At 39.9% G+C, this 18,992-nt stretch overlaps 1 protein-coding gene across 2 annotated transcripts in view; it reads left to right on the plus strand.

Moving 5' to 3' along the window:
• The window catches only part of FIG4 (FIG4 phosphoinositide 5-phosphatase), a 143,602-nt gene that overhangs the window by 93,675 nt on the left and 30,935 nt on the right, over window positions 1-18,992 (plus strand). For both annotated transcript variants that reach the window (XM_047762592.1, XM_047762602.1), the window contains 2 exons: window positions 182-264; window positions 703-789. In XM_047762592.1, the coding sequence (XP_047618548.1) occupies window positions 182-264; window positions 703-789 (170 nt within the window). The remainder of the gene's footprint in view (window positions 1-181; window positions 265-702; window positions 790-18,992) is intronic.

The raw sequence follows: 18,992 nt of genomic DNA on the forward strand, positions 1-18,992 counted from the left end.
AAATGAAGTCAGATTTTAACAAATCATTAATGGAGAAATTTGATGAACAGGTTGATGGGACACTGTGATTGCTTTTGTGGGAAAATTCACAGGTTCATTTTCTTCATCTTTGGAAATTATTAATACAGAAGATACCTAAAAATTCTTCCTGGTGCCCCCCCCCCCTTTTTTTTTACTCCAGAATGTGGTCCAGCCCATGAAAGAGGTGTATGGAATTAACCTCTCAGAGGGCCTCTCAGAAGAGGATCTCTCCATTTATTTAAGGTAAATATTTTCATGAGAGATTAAGAACAAATGCAAATGTTACAGTAACTTTTACGTAGTATAACTTTTAAAACTTGAAAATAATTAACAATACAGCAGGAAATGACTTCCACTTGGAACAAAATAGTAGGATTTAGAAGGATTCTGAAACAATTTATATTTGGAGTTAAAGGGTCTACTTACTGCCTGAGACTCCCAGTGCCCCTCAGTGATAAAAATGTATGAATCCTTAACCCACTGAGCAAGACCAGGGATCCAACCCGCAACCTCATGTTTCCTAATTGGATTCATTAACCACTGACCCACTGACGGGAACTCCTGTGCTTTTCTGATAGAAGCATATCACTCTCACTCAAACGCTCATACCCTTTTGTGTGATCTACTGAACTGGTTGCAGGTAGTTCCTTTAGCTTACTTTTTATCCATTGCAATTTGTAGATTTGAGCAACTGGGACAGAGTCAACATAGACAAGACAAGAGCAGCCAGCAGTTCTGTTCAAGGTGCCCAGATGGAGTTATAAAACTGTAAGTATTAAATTAGACCTTGTAAAAAATCTTTGTGTTCATGCCATTTGGGGTGCTTTTTTAAAAGACTTTATGAGAAAAATACCCAGTCTTGTCATCAAATTAGTATAAGCACTAAAGTATCTCCTCCTGTACCTTATCTGAGGAAAACAGGGTAGCTATGGGGATGTGGAAGAGGTTGGTGGCCTTGCCTGTAATTGAAATGCACCTTTTGGAGGTGGGATTGGAGTCACTGGGGGCTTGCCTCTAGAAACTCTGCTCTCCAGTTGGGGAGAGGCAGGATGAAGAACAGCTCTGACCCTGGAGACAGGCTCCTCAAGTTCAATATAAGACCCTTGGGGGCAGGAATGCCGTTTATCTCTTCTAGCTGTGTATCTTCACCAATTCTTAGAACCTGCTCTTTGGTAATAACTTGGTGTTTAGTAGATTCTTCAATAAACAGAACTAGGTTTATATCCTAACTGACCACTCTGCTGCTTCTTGGTTTATCACCTTGAGCAAGTAACTTAAGTCCTGTGGGGCTCAGTTTTCTTAACTGCAAAATGGGATAATAATAAAACCTGCTTTGTAGGAGGGTCATGACGCTTAAATGAAATATTGCATACAGAGTGCTTAGATCAGTTTCTCCTCAGTACATTGTCATCATCACCATCCACTTATTTATCATTGGAACCAAACAAAGCAAAGGTTGTGACCAGGAGAGGCTCAGTGCTACCATGTGCTCGGTTGAGTTTCTTCTATAAAGTGGGTCACTGTAGCGTTCCTGTTGTGGCACAGTGGAAACGAATCCGACTAGGAACCATGAGGTTGCGGGTTCCATCCCTGGCCTTGCTCAGTGGGTTAAGGATCCAGCCTTGCCATGAGCTGTGGAGTAGGTCGCAGATGCGGCTGTGGTGTAGGCCAGCAGCTGTAGCTCGGATTAGACCCTTAGTCTGGGAAACTCCATATGCCCTGGGTGGGGCCCTAAAAAGACAAAGGACTAAAAAATAAAATGGGTCACTGTGCTGATTGAGATAGGCTATCCAAGGTGTCTAGATCAGTGTCTGGCATAGAGCTGACATTTAGTAAATGTTCTCGTCCCTCTTCTTAGTCCAGATTTATCAGTTTGTTTAGTAAATTATTCAATAGATGCTGACTGCCTGACTTTGCAGTTGTGCATCTGCATGCTCCTGATTGGTTGTTAAGAGGCGGTTACAGTGATCCAAGCAAAGACTGCTGGCTTAGACAGTAGTGACTGTGAGGATTTGGGAAATGGGACAGACCTGGGAAATATTTGAATCGTGAAATAGACAGGAATTGGATTGGGGAAAAGGCCTTACCAAGGATGGCCCTTAGGTTTTGTGGTTTGTGTGATAGGTTTGACTCATTTATTGATTCATTCATTTATTCACTTAACAAATAGGTATTGAATACCTTTTAGGAACTGTGTTAAGACCATTCACAGCTGCCATTTACTGGGGTGAGGAGCATTAGAGGAGGACCCCCTTTGCCTTTGAAGGGGGACCAAAGTGGTCATGTTTAGGGGAAGCAGTTGAATCAACTGATCAGGAACTCAGAAAAGAGCCTCTGGGAATGTGTACACACATACACACTTTTTTTTAAATAAGAAACCCACTTTATTTTTTTTTTACGTTGGACAATAAAACATTACTTACATGTCATAGATGAGAAGAGCACCGTCTTCACTGGGAAATAGAAGCGTTGAAGGCAACCACTAGCAGAGACAGTGGAAACAGAACATAGGAATCAGTGATTGTTGATCACTACTTTCTTTACTTCTGATCTAGTTTTTCTGACTCTTCTGCTCTTAGTGCTAAGTCACAACCTTTTTTAAAAAAATTCATTTGGGTGATAATTAGTCACTGGTTAAAGATGACACCACTTAGGAAAAGAGACTAGAGTGAGAAAAGGCCATCTCTGTTTCTCTCAGCCTAAACCCAGCCTCCAAAAGGGCTATGTATCCCTTCTTTCTCTCCTCTGTCACTATTTTCCTTCCTCTTTTTTTAAAAAACCATAAAAACTCATATTAACTTAGGGACAGTTTTTCTTTCCTAGGTCTAATTAGCATATGGAAGTATGGGCACCCAAATTAATATAAATATAGTCAAAGATGGGAAGTATTGAAATGTGTTTGTAAAGTAAGAGACTTTGTTAACCAAATGGTGTTATCCACATTGATTATTTCATTAAAATAGTATGGCACAATTTAGGAGGAGCAGATAATAAAGTGAATATAGCATACAAAATAAGAGAGAAACATTTACCCCCATTTTCCTTAACATCGTTATCTACTTTGATCTGTAATTGGTCTTGCTATTAAATTACTTTCAATTATTTTTCTTAAAGTATTTAGTATTTGCCTTTCTGAGAAGTAGCACAGATGAAAACCGTGTGGATCTACAATTTTTTTTTAACCTTTTCCACTTAATTAGTAAAGAATCTAACATGAGTGTGTCTTTACACAGCATCTTCAGCAGGATAACAAAGAGCTTGGTAGGCGCTACATTATGTTGTCATGGCAACTGCCCAAGAGTGTTGGGTTTTTTGTGGGGTTTTTTTTTTTGGATGGGGGGGTGACTGCTTTAAATTGAAAATCTGTAACTAGGTTCTTCAAATGTCACCTATTCAATTTTAGATTTCTAAAGCTATGCCAAAACCAAGAGAAATTTATACAAGATGTTTGAAGTTCTCATTTCGTTATGTTTCAGGTTCTAGTATATTTTAAAATATAGTAAGTTCATTTTCAGTTATATATAAATGTATCTGCTTATCTCTGGACAGTTCAAAATCCTACCAATTGTTCTTGAAATTATGAGGCAAACCAATACTCCTTTTGTATACAACAACCACCAATATAAAAAATTTTGACAGTAGGTACCTGGCAAGGAGCCAGTGGATCGGGGGCTCCTGCGACAGAGATAGAGAAACCTGGATGGGGGAGCTAGACACTGTCACACAAGCTCTTGCAGGGCATTTCTTAGGAGCAGATGTTAAGCCCCCAACTGATCAATGTCTGCACTGTCAGCCCCAACACTCAGAGCTGTATTCTGTTGGAGTGTCACCCCTCCTTGGGACTCCTGCCACTCCCTAAGTGTATGGGTGGTGGTTAGGCAGAAATGACATGAGCCAGCATTTCCTGTGTGGTGTGTGATGGGCTCTGTTCTGCTTTCCTTAAGCTGTGTTAACTCAAATCTCACACTAACTCTAGGAAATAGTTCTTGACTATCATCTTCATTTTACGCAGGGGGAAACTGAGGCACAGAGAAGTTAGGTAACTGGACCAAGGTCAAACGGCTAGAAAATGGAGGAACCAGGATTCCAACCCAGAAGGGCTGGCTGTCTATCACTAAGCCATAAATGCCTCATGTTACTAGCTGTTTTGATAACCACAGTGGTAAAAGTACTGGGCTATTATTGGCAACAGCCCTCATTTTGATCCTCAGACATGATCTGGTTTGTAGGCAACTCTGTATGTAAATATAATGTTACTATCCTGTAGAACTTGAAAAACATTTTTTTAATATTTAAAGACAATATACCTTTATCCTTTTTGTGGTACCCGGCACATTGTCCCAAATGTAGACATGCTTTCTGGGCAAGCACACTTTGCTTAACACATAACATGGTGAGGAGGGTGTCGTGAAGCCATCAGGAGAACAGTGCTGCTGCTGTTTAGTGTTACTGCCGTCCTACTAAGCTCTAAGTTCCTGGAGCACAGCCTGTCTTTGTGTTCCCTGCTGCCCCTGAATAGTCCCTAAATGGTGCTCAGTAAATGTTTGTGGAAATGTACAGACTCTCACCTCCACCCTCCCCACCCCCTGCTGTCCTTCCGTTTACCATCAAAGTCAGTGCAGTGGGGGGGGGGGGAGGCATGGGGGGGCGGGGGAGTGGTGGTGGAGGAAAGAGAGAAAAACACCCCTGGAACCCTGCCTCACCCACCCTTGAACACTTGTTAGCTCTTCCCCTATTCTCTTGCCTGCTGGGAAGCCCTCTGCCCTCTCCTACTTTGGTTTCCCTACTGCCTTCTGATGGAAGGAAAAGGTAAGCACACCAAGGTTTCAGCATTTTTTTCCCTCTGTCCTGCTTCCACTTGTACCTGTGACCAGAGTGAGAAGAGCCCATGTGGAAGGACTGCTATGCAGGGCAGGTGGGGGGCTATGCCGCCCAGCAGTGACTGGCTGGGTTCACACAGGCCACACTGCCCTCATGGTGCACTCCTACCAGTTTTTTTGAACTAAGCAACAGGCACCAATCAGTATAGATTAAAAAGATCATGAACACACATATTAGTAGTGCTATTCCATGGGTTACCTGTTCCAGGAATATGTCTTAGTCATTTGAAAACTACCTCTAAGAAATGGGTCAAAATATAATAACATGTAGAGTTGGGTAAAAGCTGTGGAATTGAGGACTCCTCCAATGTGGGAGGAGCTAAATAAGTGTGTTTACTGCCTGAAGACTGTAAGGCTGAGTAGATTGCCAAAGTGCATCTCACAGTACCAAGCAATGTACTGACCTTAGAGTCGATGCCCCCCAGGTAAGGGCTTCTGCTAGAGGAAGCCTTGCACAAATCAAAGGGTGCTCCTACAAAGTCAGAATTAGGGTGCCTTTCTCACCAATGAAGTGAGCGGAACACTAGGCCATGATAAACACAACTTGTTGACTTTATGGTTTTCACTGAGTCCCCACATCCAAGTCACTCTCAGGGGTCCTCCCTCCACCTCCACCTCCACCACACTGATTTCATCTGTCCTCAGATAACGCTCTCATCTCCCCTGCAGGCTGAAAAAGTACTTCACCCTTAATGGGTAAGTCTCCTTATCTCTCCCAAACACCGGGGAGTATAGGCTTTAAGTGTTTAAGGATCAAGCAGTTGGGAGGCACTGATCAGTGATTAATCGGCTAATTCTCTCCTCAGGAGATGAAAGCCGACAACTAGTCCTCAGGCCAAGGGAACTAGGCGGTGCCCTTTTCCGCTCACCTTGGAAATTGCCACAGAGGTCTTTGATTCTGGCTTTTATCTTTCTCTCTGGCTTTTGTTATGTATGTTTTACTAATTATCTCTTTCTGCTTTCCTCTCACCCCCTGTTTTTTGTTGTTTTTTTTTTTTTACTTTTACCTTCCTCTTTTCTTTCCCTCTTTTCCTTTGCCATCTTCTCTCCAACCCTTCTAGGGTTTGTTTGTTTGGGGTTTTTTTTGGGGTTTTTTTTTGAAAGAATTTTTTTTTTGTTTTTACCTTTTATTTATTTTTTCTACTGTACAGCATGGTGACCCAGTTACACATACATGTATACATTCTTTTTTCTCATATTATCATGCTCCATCATAAGTGACTAGACATAGTTCCCAGTGCTACACAGCAGGATCTCAATACCAGTTTCCATCATCTATTTTAGGACAGTGCTTTTCAGATTGTAATTCTAGACTCATTAGTGGGCCATGCAATTAGTTACTAGGCTTCCACACAATGAAATGGAAAGAAACAAAACTGAACTGGATCCAACAGAAGGCTCCAGTGCATGGCACATAGTATGGTTAAGATTTGTTTCATGAAATTTTATTTCTATACATAAATAGAACATTGCGAGAGTTCCTGCTGTGGCATAGGGGGTTAAGGATTCAGCATTGCTCCAGCTATGGTGTAGGTTGCAGCTGTGGCTTGGATTTGATCCCTAGCCCAGGGAACTTGAATATGCCATGGGTGCAGCCAAAAAAGGAAAAAAAAAAACTTTGTGTACCAATTTGCCATGCAAGGTGCATTTCTCACTGTGAGTAACAGTTACAGGTTGAATTTTATATGAATGCACCTTTTCCAAAACCACGTAAGTTAAAGATCTTAACGCCGTTCCTGGTATCTAAGCACTTAATGAATGTTTGTTGATTGAACGAAATGAAAGTATGTGCGAATGATTCCTGCTGGAGAAGAGAGAGGTCAGGATGAAAAGGGCTTAGGAAGAGATGAGAGAGGTTTCTGTGGTGTATCCAAGTGGGTAAAATAAACGCAGGCCTTGGAAAATACACTCTCGTTGACAGTGAATTCAGAGCTGGGATGACAGTGCAAGGGAAGGAGGTGACAGGAAGTTACAGCTGAAAGGCAGAATGAAAAGCTATTGGATGGATGGATAAAGGAAAAACAGAAGCGAATGCCTCTGAATATTATGTGCAAGAGCTTCTACATACTATGTTAAACAAGAAAATTTAATGAAAAAGTGAATTTCTTGAACCTTGTAGAGAAGGTTATCCTGAAAGTTTTCTAGTGTATAAGGAATAATAAGTGGAAACTTAATTGTAGGTGCTTGTAATTAATGTGTTTCAAATGACTTTGATATTTTAAAAATTTAGTATATTGACTTTTAGTGACTACAAAGCATGCCATTTATGGGAAATTTGCAGGTTCAATGAGGACATAAGTACCTCCCTTAATGTGAGTTTTTCTTTTTTTTGTCTCCAAGAACCTAGCTAGCTCATCTTTAAGGTAAGGTTAATACTTACCTTCTAGGTAAGGCATTAAAGGCATTAAATGACAGATATTTATAGTTTACCCTGCACCGGGTAAGGTGTTCACAGTATACAGGTGAGTGAGAATCCCTGCCTCTGAGGGTTTGCACTGAACAGTGGGGTCTGTATTTCCAGGTGGTCAGAGGTGCTGTGAAGGTGTTAGCAGAGGAGGCTGTGGGGGTGCAGAGAAGAATCCAAATCAGATCCCTGGTCAGGCTTAACCCTTGGGCTATGTCCAAAAAAAAAAAACCAAACCAAAACACCACCCGAGGAGTTCCCGTCATTTCCCCTCATGGCTCAGTGGAAATGAATCCAACTAGGAACCATGAGGTTTCAGGTTCGATCCTTGGCCTTGCTCAGCGGGTTGAGGATCCGGTATTGCCGTGAGCTGTGGTGTAGGTCGCAGATGCGGCTCAGATCCTGCATTGCTGTGACTCCAACTCTACCCCTAGCCCGGGAACCTCCATATGTGTGGGTGTTGGAGGTGAAATTAGGACTTAGGACTGGGAGACAGCATCTCAGGTAGCCCTAAGAAACTCCTCCAAGGGGGCATGGGAGAGAGCTAGGATATATGAGTGTTTGCAACAAAGGGAAGGTAGTAGGAACAAAAGGTTTACAGCTATCCAGATTTACAGAAAACCAGTGTCTATGGGAAGATGTAAAGGTCTGTGCTTTGTTTCTCTCCTGGGTTCCCTCAGGGCTCACTGGCCCACCCTTGGGGCTGGCTGTCCTCACAGATAACCTTGCCATCTTTTGTTTTGTCCACTTAACTACAGCCCAGGAGGCAGTATTTCAGATAGCTGGAAGAGGAAAGAGGTACACGTGATAAAGAGATACACGTGATAAAGCTGAAGGGAGAGGTGCATGCAGCGGTGCACACATTTTATAGAAGTTTGCTGCTGGTCTCATGAAGTTTACTACCAGAGACATCAGTTATCAGCACTGAAGGATGTTAGTGTTTTTCTAGCTATGAGGAGATAAGAGATTTGGGCTTATAAAATCTTCTCCTAAAAATTCTTAACTCTCTGAAGACCTGCTCTTCCAGTTTCCCAGAGCACACAGTGCCTCACTTCTGGTCTCCACTCTGAGTCCCCAGGGATTGCTATGGGGTTGGCATCCGCAGTGGCTCTCGTTTTAGTCCATGTAGAGGCTAATGGCAAGGGCCAAACTTCAGTTCACAGATGAATTCTAAGGGGGGAAAAAGGAGTTAGCTGGTTGAAGAAGGCAGAGAGGGCAGAGGGGAGAGGGTCAGGACCACATTTCCACTTGTAGAGACCCACATGGAATTCTGTATCTAGTGCAAGTGAGGAGCCAGAGACACAGACCTGCCGGAACAAGATGCGAAAGAGATGCAAAGTGAGAGCCTTTTTTTAATCAGAGGAGTGATAGACTTAGATTTGCATTTTAGAAAGGTCACTCTGGAAATAGCTTGGAGGATGGATTGGAGGCAGAGAGATAAACAGCATATCTCTAGGAAACATCAAGACAAGAAAGTGATTGGAGTCTGCTAGTGGCAACTGAAATAAAGGGATTTATTTTGTAAAGGTAGAATCTTTCGGGCTTGGTACAACTTGGTAATGGATTAGGTGTGAGGAACACATTCAAGGCGGGAGTTTTCTAGTTTGGTTGACTAGACTTGGTCACCAGGATTGGGAAATACCTGACAGATACAAGTTTGGGGACTAAGGTCATTTGTCTGTGACAATAATAGGGTATCCAAGATGATGTGCTTAAGACTCAGGAGGTTTTGTAAAGATTCAATAATTGTGTGTTTTTCTTCCTGCTCTTGGATTAAAAAGCAAGTAAGTTAAATTTTGCATTTTTTTCTGATGGGAGTCCAAGTTAAATGGATTATTATACATGTATTTTAAATTTTCTGGCGATCTGTGTCTACTTAAAGGGAAAAAAAATCCTTCAATTACTGATAAAGATGAAAATTTTATTAGGGCTTTAAATGTATTTTTAGTGCATAAAACACTGACTAATTTTTTTTACATGAGCAAGCAGGTTAAATCGGGGGGGAACAGATTTGCATATCTGATATAGCCATGTGAGAGGTATTACTCATTGGGTTTCTTAGCTCTGTATATAAGAATCACATTTTGTAACTGTTTAACCTTTTGTGATTTTGTCAGCTTACCAAATTATCATCAATTCTGTGTATGGAAGGTGAGTGGGATAGTTTTGGGCAGATGCAGTGATTATGGAGCCTTGTGCTCTGTCACTGTGCCTTCCTAACAGCTTTTCCTTTTAAACAGTGAAGATGTGTGCCCAGGTTTGCTGTATTCATAGCCCTTGTCTTCTGTGATTGTATGAGAAGTCTTTCCTGTTAAGATAAAATTTTGTTTGAAGTTTTCATTGTGGCTCAGTGGTAATGAACCCAACTAGTAGCCATGAGAATGCGGGTTTGATCCCGGGCCTTGCTCAGTGGATTAAGGATCCAGTGTTGCCATGAGCCATGGTGTAGGTTGCAGACACAGCTCGGACCCTGCATTGCTGCACCTGTGGCATAGGCTGGCAGTTACAGCTCCGATTCGACCCCTAGCCTGGGAACTCCCATATACCATGAGTATGGCCTAAAAAGCCAAAAAAAAAAAAAAATTTTTTTTTTGTTTGAAATACAAGAAAAAAAATTTCAATTTTATATTTATAGGTCTGTCATCCTTTGTGTGACTCGAACCCCTTGGGGCCTTTACACATGATTTTAAAAATAAAGTACAAATCCCATTAAGTCCTAATTGTGTATAAAATCCACCAACAAGCATCAATGGTCTTTTAATATTGTATCAGTAATTTTTTTTTTTTTTGGTCTTTTTGCCTTTTTGCCTTTTCTTGGGCTGCTCCTGAAGCACATGGAGGTTACCAGGCCAGGGGTCAGATCGGAGCCATAGCTGCCAGCCTATACCAGAGCCACAACAACTCGGGATCTGAGCCACGTCTGCAACCTACACCACAACTCACGGCAACGCCAGATCCTTAACCCACTGAGCAAGGCCAGGGATTGAACCCGAAACCTCATGGCTCCTAGATGGATTCGTTAACCACTGAACCACGATGGGAACTCCTGTATCAGTAATTTTTTGTGTTTAACATTTTAATATTATTATTCATTTTCCTTATGGTCTTAGGAAGAAATTTCAGGATTATTACCATGGAAATCAATTGCATTATATTTTCAGAATTCAAGGTCCACTGATACTTTATAACCATCCTTCTGCCATCCCAATTTTATGGAAACAGAAAGTCCTTGGTTTAAAAAAAAACCACTCTGTGGTATTTTTAATCTGAAATTAATCTAAAAGACTGTTAGTTACTTGAGGGCAGAATCAGTTATGAATAATATTCAGTATTCAGTAATTTTAACTTTTTAAGGAATATCATACAATAGTTAAAAGTGAGAGAAAAAAGGAAAAAAATTCAGTCTGGGTTAACAAATTGAAGCAAATGGCAAGACAACTGATAAATATTTAAATTTAAGTTTTAAATTTCACTATGTTTTCAGTTTTAGATGTAACAACCAGAGTTCTTAGCAGGTATCTCATGATTTTCATGATTGACAAATCATTGATGTCCTTATTAGTTAATTTATATACACTATGTTAGTAGGACAGGCTAAAATAGGATCATGCTCTTCTTTTTAAATTAAATTTTTTCCAACTTTATTAAGATACAATTGACAGGGAGTTCCCGTCATGGCGCAGTGGTTAACGAATCCGACTAGGAACCATGAGGTTGGGGGTTCGGTCCCTGCCCTTGCTCAGTGGGTTAACAACCCGGCGTTGCCATGAGCTGTGGTGTAGGTTGCAGACGCGGCTCGGATCCCGCGTTGCTGTGGCTCTGGCGTAGGCCAGTGGCTACAGCTCCGATTCAACCCCTAGCCTGGGAACCTCCATATGCCGCGGGAGCGGCCCAAGAAATAGCAACAACAACAACAACAAAAAAGACAAAAAGACAAAAAAAAAGATACAATTGACAAATAGCATGTATAAATTTAGGATGTACAGGGTAACACTTTGATGTATGTATATGCTGCAAATTGATAACATAATAAGGTTAGTTACAATCATCATTTCACAGAGTTTTATGTGTGTAGTAACTTAAAATCTACTCTTAGCAATATACCATAAAGTATTATTAATTATAGTCGCTATGCTGTACATTACATCTCCAGAACCTACTTATCTTATAACTAGGAGTTTGTACCTTTTGACCACCTTCAGTCATTTCGCCTGTCCTTCCCCCCCTGCCTCTGGCAACCACAAATCTACTCGGTTTCTATGAGTTCAAGGTTTTTTTTAGGGGGGATGTCATTGTTTATTTATATTCCATATGTTAGTGAGTTCATACGTATTTGTCTTTCTCTGACTTAATTCACTTAGCATAATGCCCTTTAAGTCTATACATTGTCAAAATGGCAAGATTTTCTTCTTTTAATGGCTAATTAATATTCCATTGTGTATCTATATAATCCATTCATTCATGATGGTTGATTGGGTTGCTTTCATGTCTTGACTATTGTAATTAACGCTGTACTTAACATGGGGGGTTCATATATCTTTTTGAGTTAGTGGGTTTCTTTTTTTTTTTAATAAATAGGCAGAATTGTGATTGCTGAATCATATGGTAGTTGTATTTTTAATTTTCTGAGGAACCTCCATACTGGTTTTTCCAGTGGCTATACTGATTTATATCTCACCAGTGTATAAAAGAGTTCCCTTTTCACCATATCCAGCACTTAATCTTCCTTTTTGATAATATTCTAAGGGGTATGAGGTGGTAATCTCATCATGGCTTTGATTTGCATTTCCCTGATGAGTAGTGGTGTTGAGTACCTTTCGTGTTCCTGTTGACCATTTGTATATCTTTGGAAAACCATCTGTTCAAGTCTTCTGCCCCTTTTTAGTTGAATTGTTCTTGTGCTGTTGAGTGGTCTGAGTATTTTGACTGTTAACCCCTTATCAGATGTGTAGTTTGCAAATATTTTCTATCTTTCCACAGGTTGTCTTTTCATTTTGTTGATCACTTCTTTTACTCTACAGAAAGAAGCTTTTTAGTTGGATGTAGTTCCATTTGTTTATTTTTGCTTTTGTTGCTTGTGTTTTTGGTGTTATATCCATAAAATCATTGATAGGACTAATGTCAAGGAGCTTTTTCCCTGTTTTGTTTGTTTGTTTGTTTTTAATCTTTGTAGGGCTGCACCTGCAGCATATGGAGGTTCCCAGGCTAGGGGCTGAATTGAAGCTACAGCTGCCGGCCTACGCCACAGCTACAGCAACACGGGGTCTGAGCTGAGTCTGCTCACGGCAATGCTGGATCCAATGACAGTTTTGGTATTAGGGTAATGGTGGATTCATACAATGTCTTTGAGATTATTCCTTCTTCAGTCTTTTGGAGTTTAAGAAAGATTGGTGTGAGTTCTTTGTATGGTAGAATTCACCTGTGAAGCCATCTGATCCTGGACTTATGTTTATAGGGAGTTTTTTTAAAATTATATATTAAATTTCACTTCTAGTGATTGGTCTATTCAAATTATCTACTTCTTGATTCAGTTTTGCTAGGCTGTATGTTTCTAGAAAGTTGTCCATTTCTTCTAGGTTGTCAAATGTGTTGGCATATAATTGTACATAGTATTCTCTTACAGTTTTTTGTATTTCTGTATTATCTGTTGAGATTTCTCCTTTTTCATTTTTTTATGTTTTTAATTGGGATTCTCTCTTTTCTTCTTGGTGAGTCTGGCCAAGGGTTTGTCAATTTTGTTTACCCTTTCAAAGAATCAGCTCTTGGTTTATTGATTTTTTTGTTTGTTTGTTTAATTATGTTTTTATCTGAGGCATATGGAAGTTCCTAGGCCGGGGTCAAATTAGAACTACAGCTGCACCTTACACCACGGCCATATAATAACTCTGGATCCAAGCTGCATCTCCAGCCTATACTACAGCTTGTGGCAATGCTGGATGCTTACCCTCTGAATGAGGCCAGGGATTGAACCCACATCCTCACAGAGATGTTATTAGGTCTTTAACCAACTGAACCACAATGGGAACTCCCTATTGTCTTTTAACCTCTATTTTATTTAGTTCCTCCCTGATCTTTATTACTTCCATCTTTCTGCTGAATTTAGGTTTTGTTTGTTCTTCTTTTTCTAATTCTTTTAAGTGGTATGTTAAATTGTTGATTTGAGATTTTTCCTGCTTTTTGAGGAAGGCCTCTATCACTATGAATTAACCTCTAAGAACTGCTTTTGCAGCACCCCACAAATTTTGTTATTTGTCACTTTTTAAAAAAAATTTTTTTAGGGCCGTAGGTGCTGCATATGGAAGTTCCCCAGCCTAGGGGTTAAATTGGAGATACAGCTTCCAGCCTATGCCACAGCCACAGCAACACCAGGTCTGAGCCACGTCTGTGACCTGTACCATTGCTCTCAATAACACCAGATCCTTAACCTATTGAGCAAGGCCAGGGATTGAACCCACATCCTTATGGATACTAGTCAGGTTTGTTTCCACTGTGCCACAATGGGAACTCCTATCACATGGTGTTTTTAAATTTCATTTTTTATTTCCTTGTTGACCCATTGGTTTTTTTAGTAGCATGTTGTTTAGTCTCCATGTAGTCAGTTTTTTCTTTTCCTGTGGTTCATTTCTAGTTTCATGCCATTGTAGCCTGAGAAGATGCTTGAAATAATTTCTATACTCTTATATTTGTTAAGGTAGTTTTGTGGCTCAGTATGTGATCAGTCCTAGAGAGTGTTCCATGTGCACTTGAAAAGAATGTATATATGTGTGTGTGTAAATATATATATATATATATATATATATAGGATGTAATGTTCTGAAAATACCAATTAAATCTAACTGTTCTATTGAGTCATTTAGGATCTCTGTTTTCTGTTGATTTTCTGTCTATAAGCTCTGTCCATTGATGTGAGTAGGGTTTTAAAGTCTCCTGCTATTACCGCATTCCTTTCAATTTCTCCTTTTATGTCTGTATTTGTTTTGTGTATTTGTGTTCTCCTATATTAGGGGCATATATGAGTATAATTGAATTGATTTTGAATTTATCCTTTTATAATTAAATAGTGTCCTTTATCTTTCTTTATGGCCTTTGTTTTAAATCTGTTTTGTCTGATATGACTATTTTGACTCTCACTTGCCTTTCATTTCCATTTGCATGAAATATCTTTTTCCAGCCCCTCACTATCATCTTATATGTATCCTTCCCCCAAGGGGGGTCTTTTGTAGGCAGCCTGTTGTAGGCTTTTTTTTTTTTTTTTTTGTCTTTTTAGGGCCACACCCATGGCATATAGAGGTTCCCAGGCTAGGGTTCCAATTGGAGCTGTAGCCGCCAGCCTATGCCAGAGCCACATCAACTCGGGATTCAAGCTGCGACTGCAACCTACACCACAGTTCACAGCAACACTGGGTCCTTATCCCACTGAGGCCAGGGATTGAACCCATATTCTCATGGGTACTAGTCAGGTTCTTTAACTGCTGAAATCCAGCTCTTTTTTATTTTAATCCATTTTGCCACTCTGTGTCTTTTGATTGGGGCATTTGAGTAATTCCTCTATTGACATGTAGAGTAATTATTGATATTTATTGCCACTTTAAACCTTGTGTTCCCATTTTTATTTCTTCTTTGTTCTTTTCCTTTTGTTTTTACTTTTGTGATTGTATTATTTTCTCCTGTATTATACTTATGTTCTATTCTTTTTGGTTTTATGACTCTATTGTATATTTCTAAGTTGTGGTTACCTTGTTTTTCAAAGATGTTAACCCCTTCTTATATCTCCTTGCCTTAGACTGGTAGCTATACAGGTTCATACACATTCTAGGGGAAAAAATCTACATGTTCTTCCTCACATTTTATGATTTTGATAGCCTTTTACATCTTCAGGTTCATCCTTTTGCTGTTCATTGTGGTGATGGTCACTTTCCCTGAAATGTTTTGATTAAAAAAAAAAAAATCTGTGTACTGGCTTATTTAAGTGATTTACTTTCCAATTGTGCTTTTCTGTTCTGTGTAGATTCTTAGTTCTTTTTTATTCCAGGAAGACTTTTCAATATTTCCTTTACATTAGGTTTAGCATTGCTGTATTCTTTTTGTTTTTGCTTTTCTTTGTTTATCTTTCTATTCTAAATGATAATCTTGCTGGGAAATATTCTAGGTTGCTGATTTTTCTCTCATAACTTTGAAAGTATCTTTCCATCCCCTTCTGGCTTGCAGGTGTTTCTCTAGAGAAATAAGCTGATAGTCTTATGGGAATTTCCTTGTAATAAACTCTTTTTCTCTTACTGCCTTTAGAATCCTTTCTAACTTTTCCTCTTTATTACAATATGGCTTGATTTAGGTCTTTGGGGGTTTATCTTGTTTGGGACTCACTGTGCTTGTGGTTCCTGGCTATCTATTTGCTTCATTAGGTTTAGGGAGCTTTCAGCCATGATTTCAAATACATTTTCAGTCCCATTTTCTCATTCTTCCTCCTCTAGAATCCCTGTTATACAAAAATTGGCACCTTTTATATTATCCCATAGGTCTGTTAGATTGCTTCCTTTTTTTTTTTTCAATTTGGCTTTTTGTCTGCTGTTTTAAATGAGTGATTTTCATTATTCCATCTTATAGGTCATTTGTACATTCTCCTGCATTCCTCATTCTGCTATTCATTGCCTTTAGATCAGCTTTTGTCTCAGCAAATGAATTGTCTAATTTCTTGGCTGCTCCTTGTAATTTCTAGTTCCTTTTTATAGTAATCTGCATTTCTATTGATAGCCTTTTTTGATTCTGTCCGTATTTTTATTATTTCCTTTTTGAAATTAGTATTGATTAGACTGAAGAGCTATGTTTCATTGTTCTTCCAGGAGAATTCTCTCTTTTTTTAAACTAGGAGTGGTTCCTCTGCTTCTTCATTTTATTTACATTTCTCTCATTCTGTGAGTTGAGGAAAAAGAAATATCTATTGTGGGCTTGGAGGGTTATTTCTGTGGGAGCATCCCTGTATAACTTGTGTGGGTTTAATATATTTGGTGCAAGGGCGTTTTTAGTATGGGTGCCAGTCACATCTTTACTCAATGTATGCTGGCTGTCATCCAACTGATAGTGGGTATGCAGGTGCACCAGCTATTGTCCAGTTCTGGGTTTCTTGGTGGCAGTGGTGACCTATGTGTGGCTCCTAGGGCATGGGGTGGGAACAGAGGCAGGTCCCAATGGTTACTAAGACTGGGGAGGGTGAGGATGGTGGCTTGCTACCATGCCTGCAACTTGGGAGGGAAGTGGTGGCAGCTCCCTACTGCTTCTGAAGTCCTGTGGCAGCTTACAACCACTCCTGGGGTTTGTATAGTCTTGCCACCTGAGAACACATGTAGGGAGCAAGGCTGTAATGGCAGGTCCCACCCCTTCCCTCTTGCTCCTCCAAGCAATGTCATCTGTCCTCTAAGGCCACCCTGGCTTTCTGTTTACACCCTTTGATATGGTTGCAGTGGACTGCAGTTTCTTCAGGCTGCTTCTGCTCATCCAAGCCCAGTTCTCTCCCCAGGTCCAATCTCCAAAGCCTGAGCTCTAGCCCCCAGTCCCTGCCATACTGGGGGACTTGTGTCTCAGGCAGGGGAGTGTAGGGCAGTAGCACTGACCACCTACATAAGTCAATCTCCATTTTGGGTTCTGCAAACTGGCCACTGTGCTCTCCTCTGAGGCTCTGAAGCTCCTTCTCTGTCCTGGCTGATGTCCCTACTGGTAAAGAGACTTCCCAGGGTGCAGGAACCTTTCTTCCGTCACAGCTCCCTCCCATCTCTATTCTTTTCTCATTTTTTTTCTTTTTTCTTTTGACCTATCTGCTTAAGTGGAGATTTTCCTGCTCTTTTAGAAGCCTGACGACTTCTGCCAGGATTCAGTAATTTTCTGTGAGAATTGTTCCACATGTAGATGTATTTTTAAGAGGAGGTGAGCGTTGTATACTACTATTCCACCATTTTTATCCAGTCTCCTTTTTTCTGGATAAATGTTTGCTTTATAAACTTGCCTCTTAAAACTGCTCTTGCTGCATCCCATGAGTTTTGTTATGTTGTATTTCCATTATTGTTTGTCTCAAGATATATTTTACTTCCTTTTTGATTTCTTCTTTGTTCCCTTGGTTGTTCCAGAGTATGTTTAATTTACATGTCTCTGAGCTATTCAGCTTTCTTCCAGTTACTGATTTTTGGTTTTATTCCATTGTGGTCAGAAAAGAGACTTGAGGTAATTTCTATCTTCTTAAATTTGCTGAGACTTTTTTTAGGAACTAACATGTGATCTGCCCTAGAAAATGTTCCTTGTGTGCCTGAAAAGAATATATGTTCTGCTGCTGTTGGGTGGAATGTTTCATATATGTGTGTTAGTTACATTTGGTCTATAGTGTTGTTCAAATTCTGTTTTCTTATTTTCTGTCTGGATTATCTGTACATTGGTGAGTGGGATATTAATGTTCCCACATATTATTATAGTGCTGTTTATTTCTCCTGTATAGTTAGTATTTGCTTTGTATGTTTAGGTGCTCCACTGTTGGGTGCATAACTATTTATGTCTTCTTGGTGGATTAGCTTCCTTTATTATTGTATATTGACTTTCATTGTCTATTTTTACAATTTTTAACTTAAAGTCTGCTTTGTTTGATGTAGCTATAGCAACTTCTGCGTTCTTTTGGTTTGCACTTGCCTAAAACATCTTTTCCATCCTTCATTCCCAGTCTTTGTATGTTCTTAAAGCTAAAATAAGCTTCTTATAGGCAACAGATTGTTGAATATTCGTTTTTAATTTATTCAGTCAATCTTTGTCTTTTGATTAGAGACTTTAATCCATTTACATTTAAAGACATTATTGATAGGTAAGTACTTACTGTTGCCATTTTGTTCATTGTTTTGTTTTGTAGATTTTTTGTTCCTGCTTCTTCTCTTGCTGTCTTCTTCTGTGATTTGATGGATTTTGTAGCAACATACATTGGCTCCTTTGTCATAATCATTCCTGTTATTTCATACAGGTTTTTCCGTTGTGGTTAATACGAGACTTACATAAAATAGATTTACAACATCCTATTTTAAGGTTGTTATAAATAGGATAGCATACAGAAACTTTGTACTTTTACATCTCCTCTGCCCCCTGTTACATTTTAGGTTATTGATGGTGCCATTTACATCTTTTTTTATACTATATATCCAATAGCAAATTAGTTATGGTAATTATGCACCACCATCATATTAGATAATCTTCGACTATACTAATTACCAGTGAGATTTATACATTCATGTATTTTTGCGATGTTAATTACCATCTGCTGTCCACCAAGCCTCCTGGCCAGACAGGGCCATCCACCCTACTCTGCGAATGGAAAGAGTCTGTGGCTAGTGCAGATTCACTTTGGGCTCCCCGCCCATAGTAACTGTAGGCCCCGGGGACCCTCTTGTGTGGCCCTGTGACTGTACAGGGAACAGGCAATGCAGTTGGAATGTAGCCATTCCTCTTAAAGTTCTAACACTCTCCTTTGTGGTATCTGTGTGTCCAAGGAGGTACTTTACCTCCCTCCCCACCACACGCCCCGGATTCTTGTATGGTGTCTTGTCTAAGGGTGCTTGCTAGTTGGTCTTCTTGTGAGGGAGATGATGTTGGGGACAACCTATGCTGCCATATAGACGCATGATTTATTTTCACTTCTCTGCTGCTACCAAATTGCGGAAGCT

This window comes from Phacochoerus africanus, chromosome 2 (genome assembly GCF_016906955.1).
Source record: "Phacochoerus africanus isolate WHEZ1 chromosome 2, ROS_Pafr_v1, whole genome shotgun sequence".
Classification (NCBI taxonomy): Eukaryota; Metazoa; Chordata; class Mammalia; order Artiodactyla; family Suidae; genus Phacochoerus; species Phacochoerus africanus.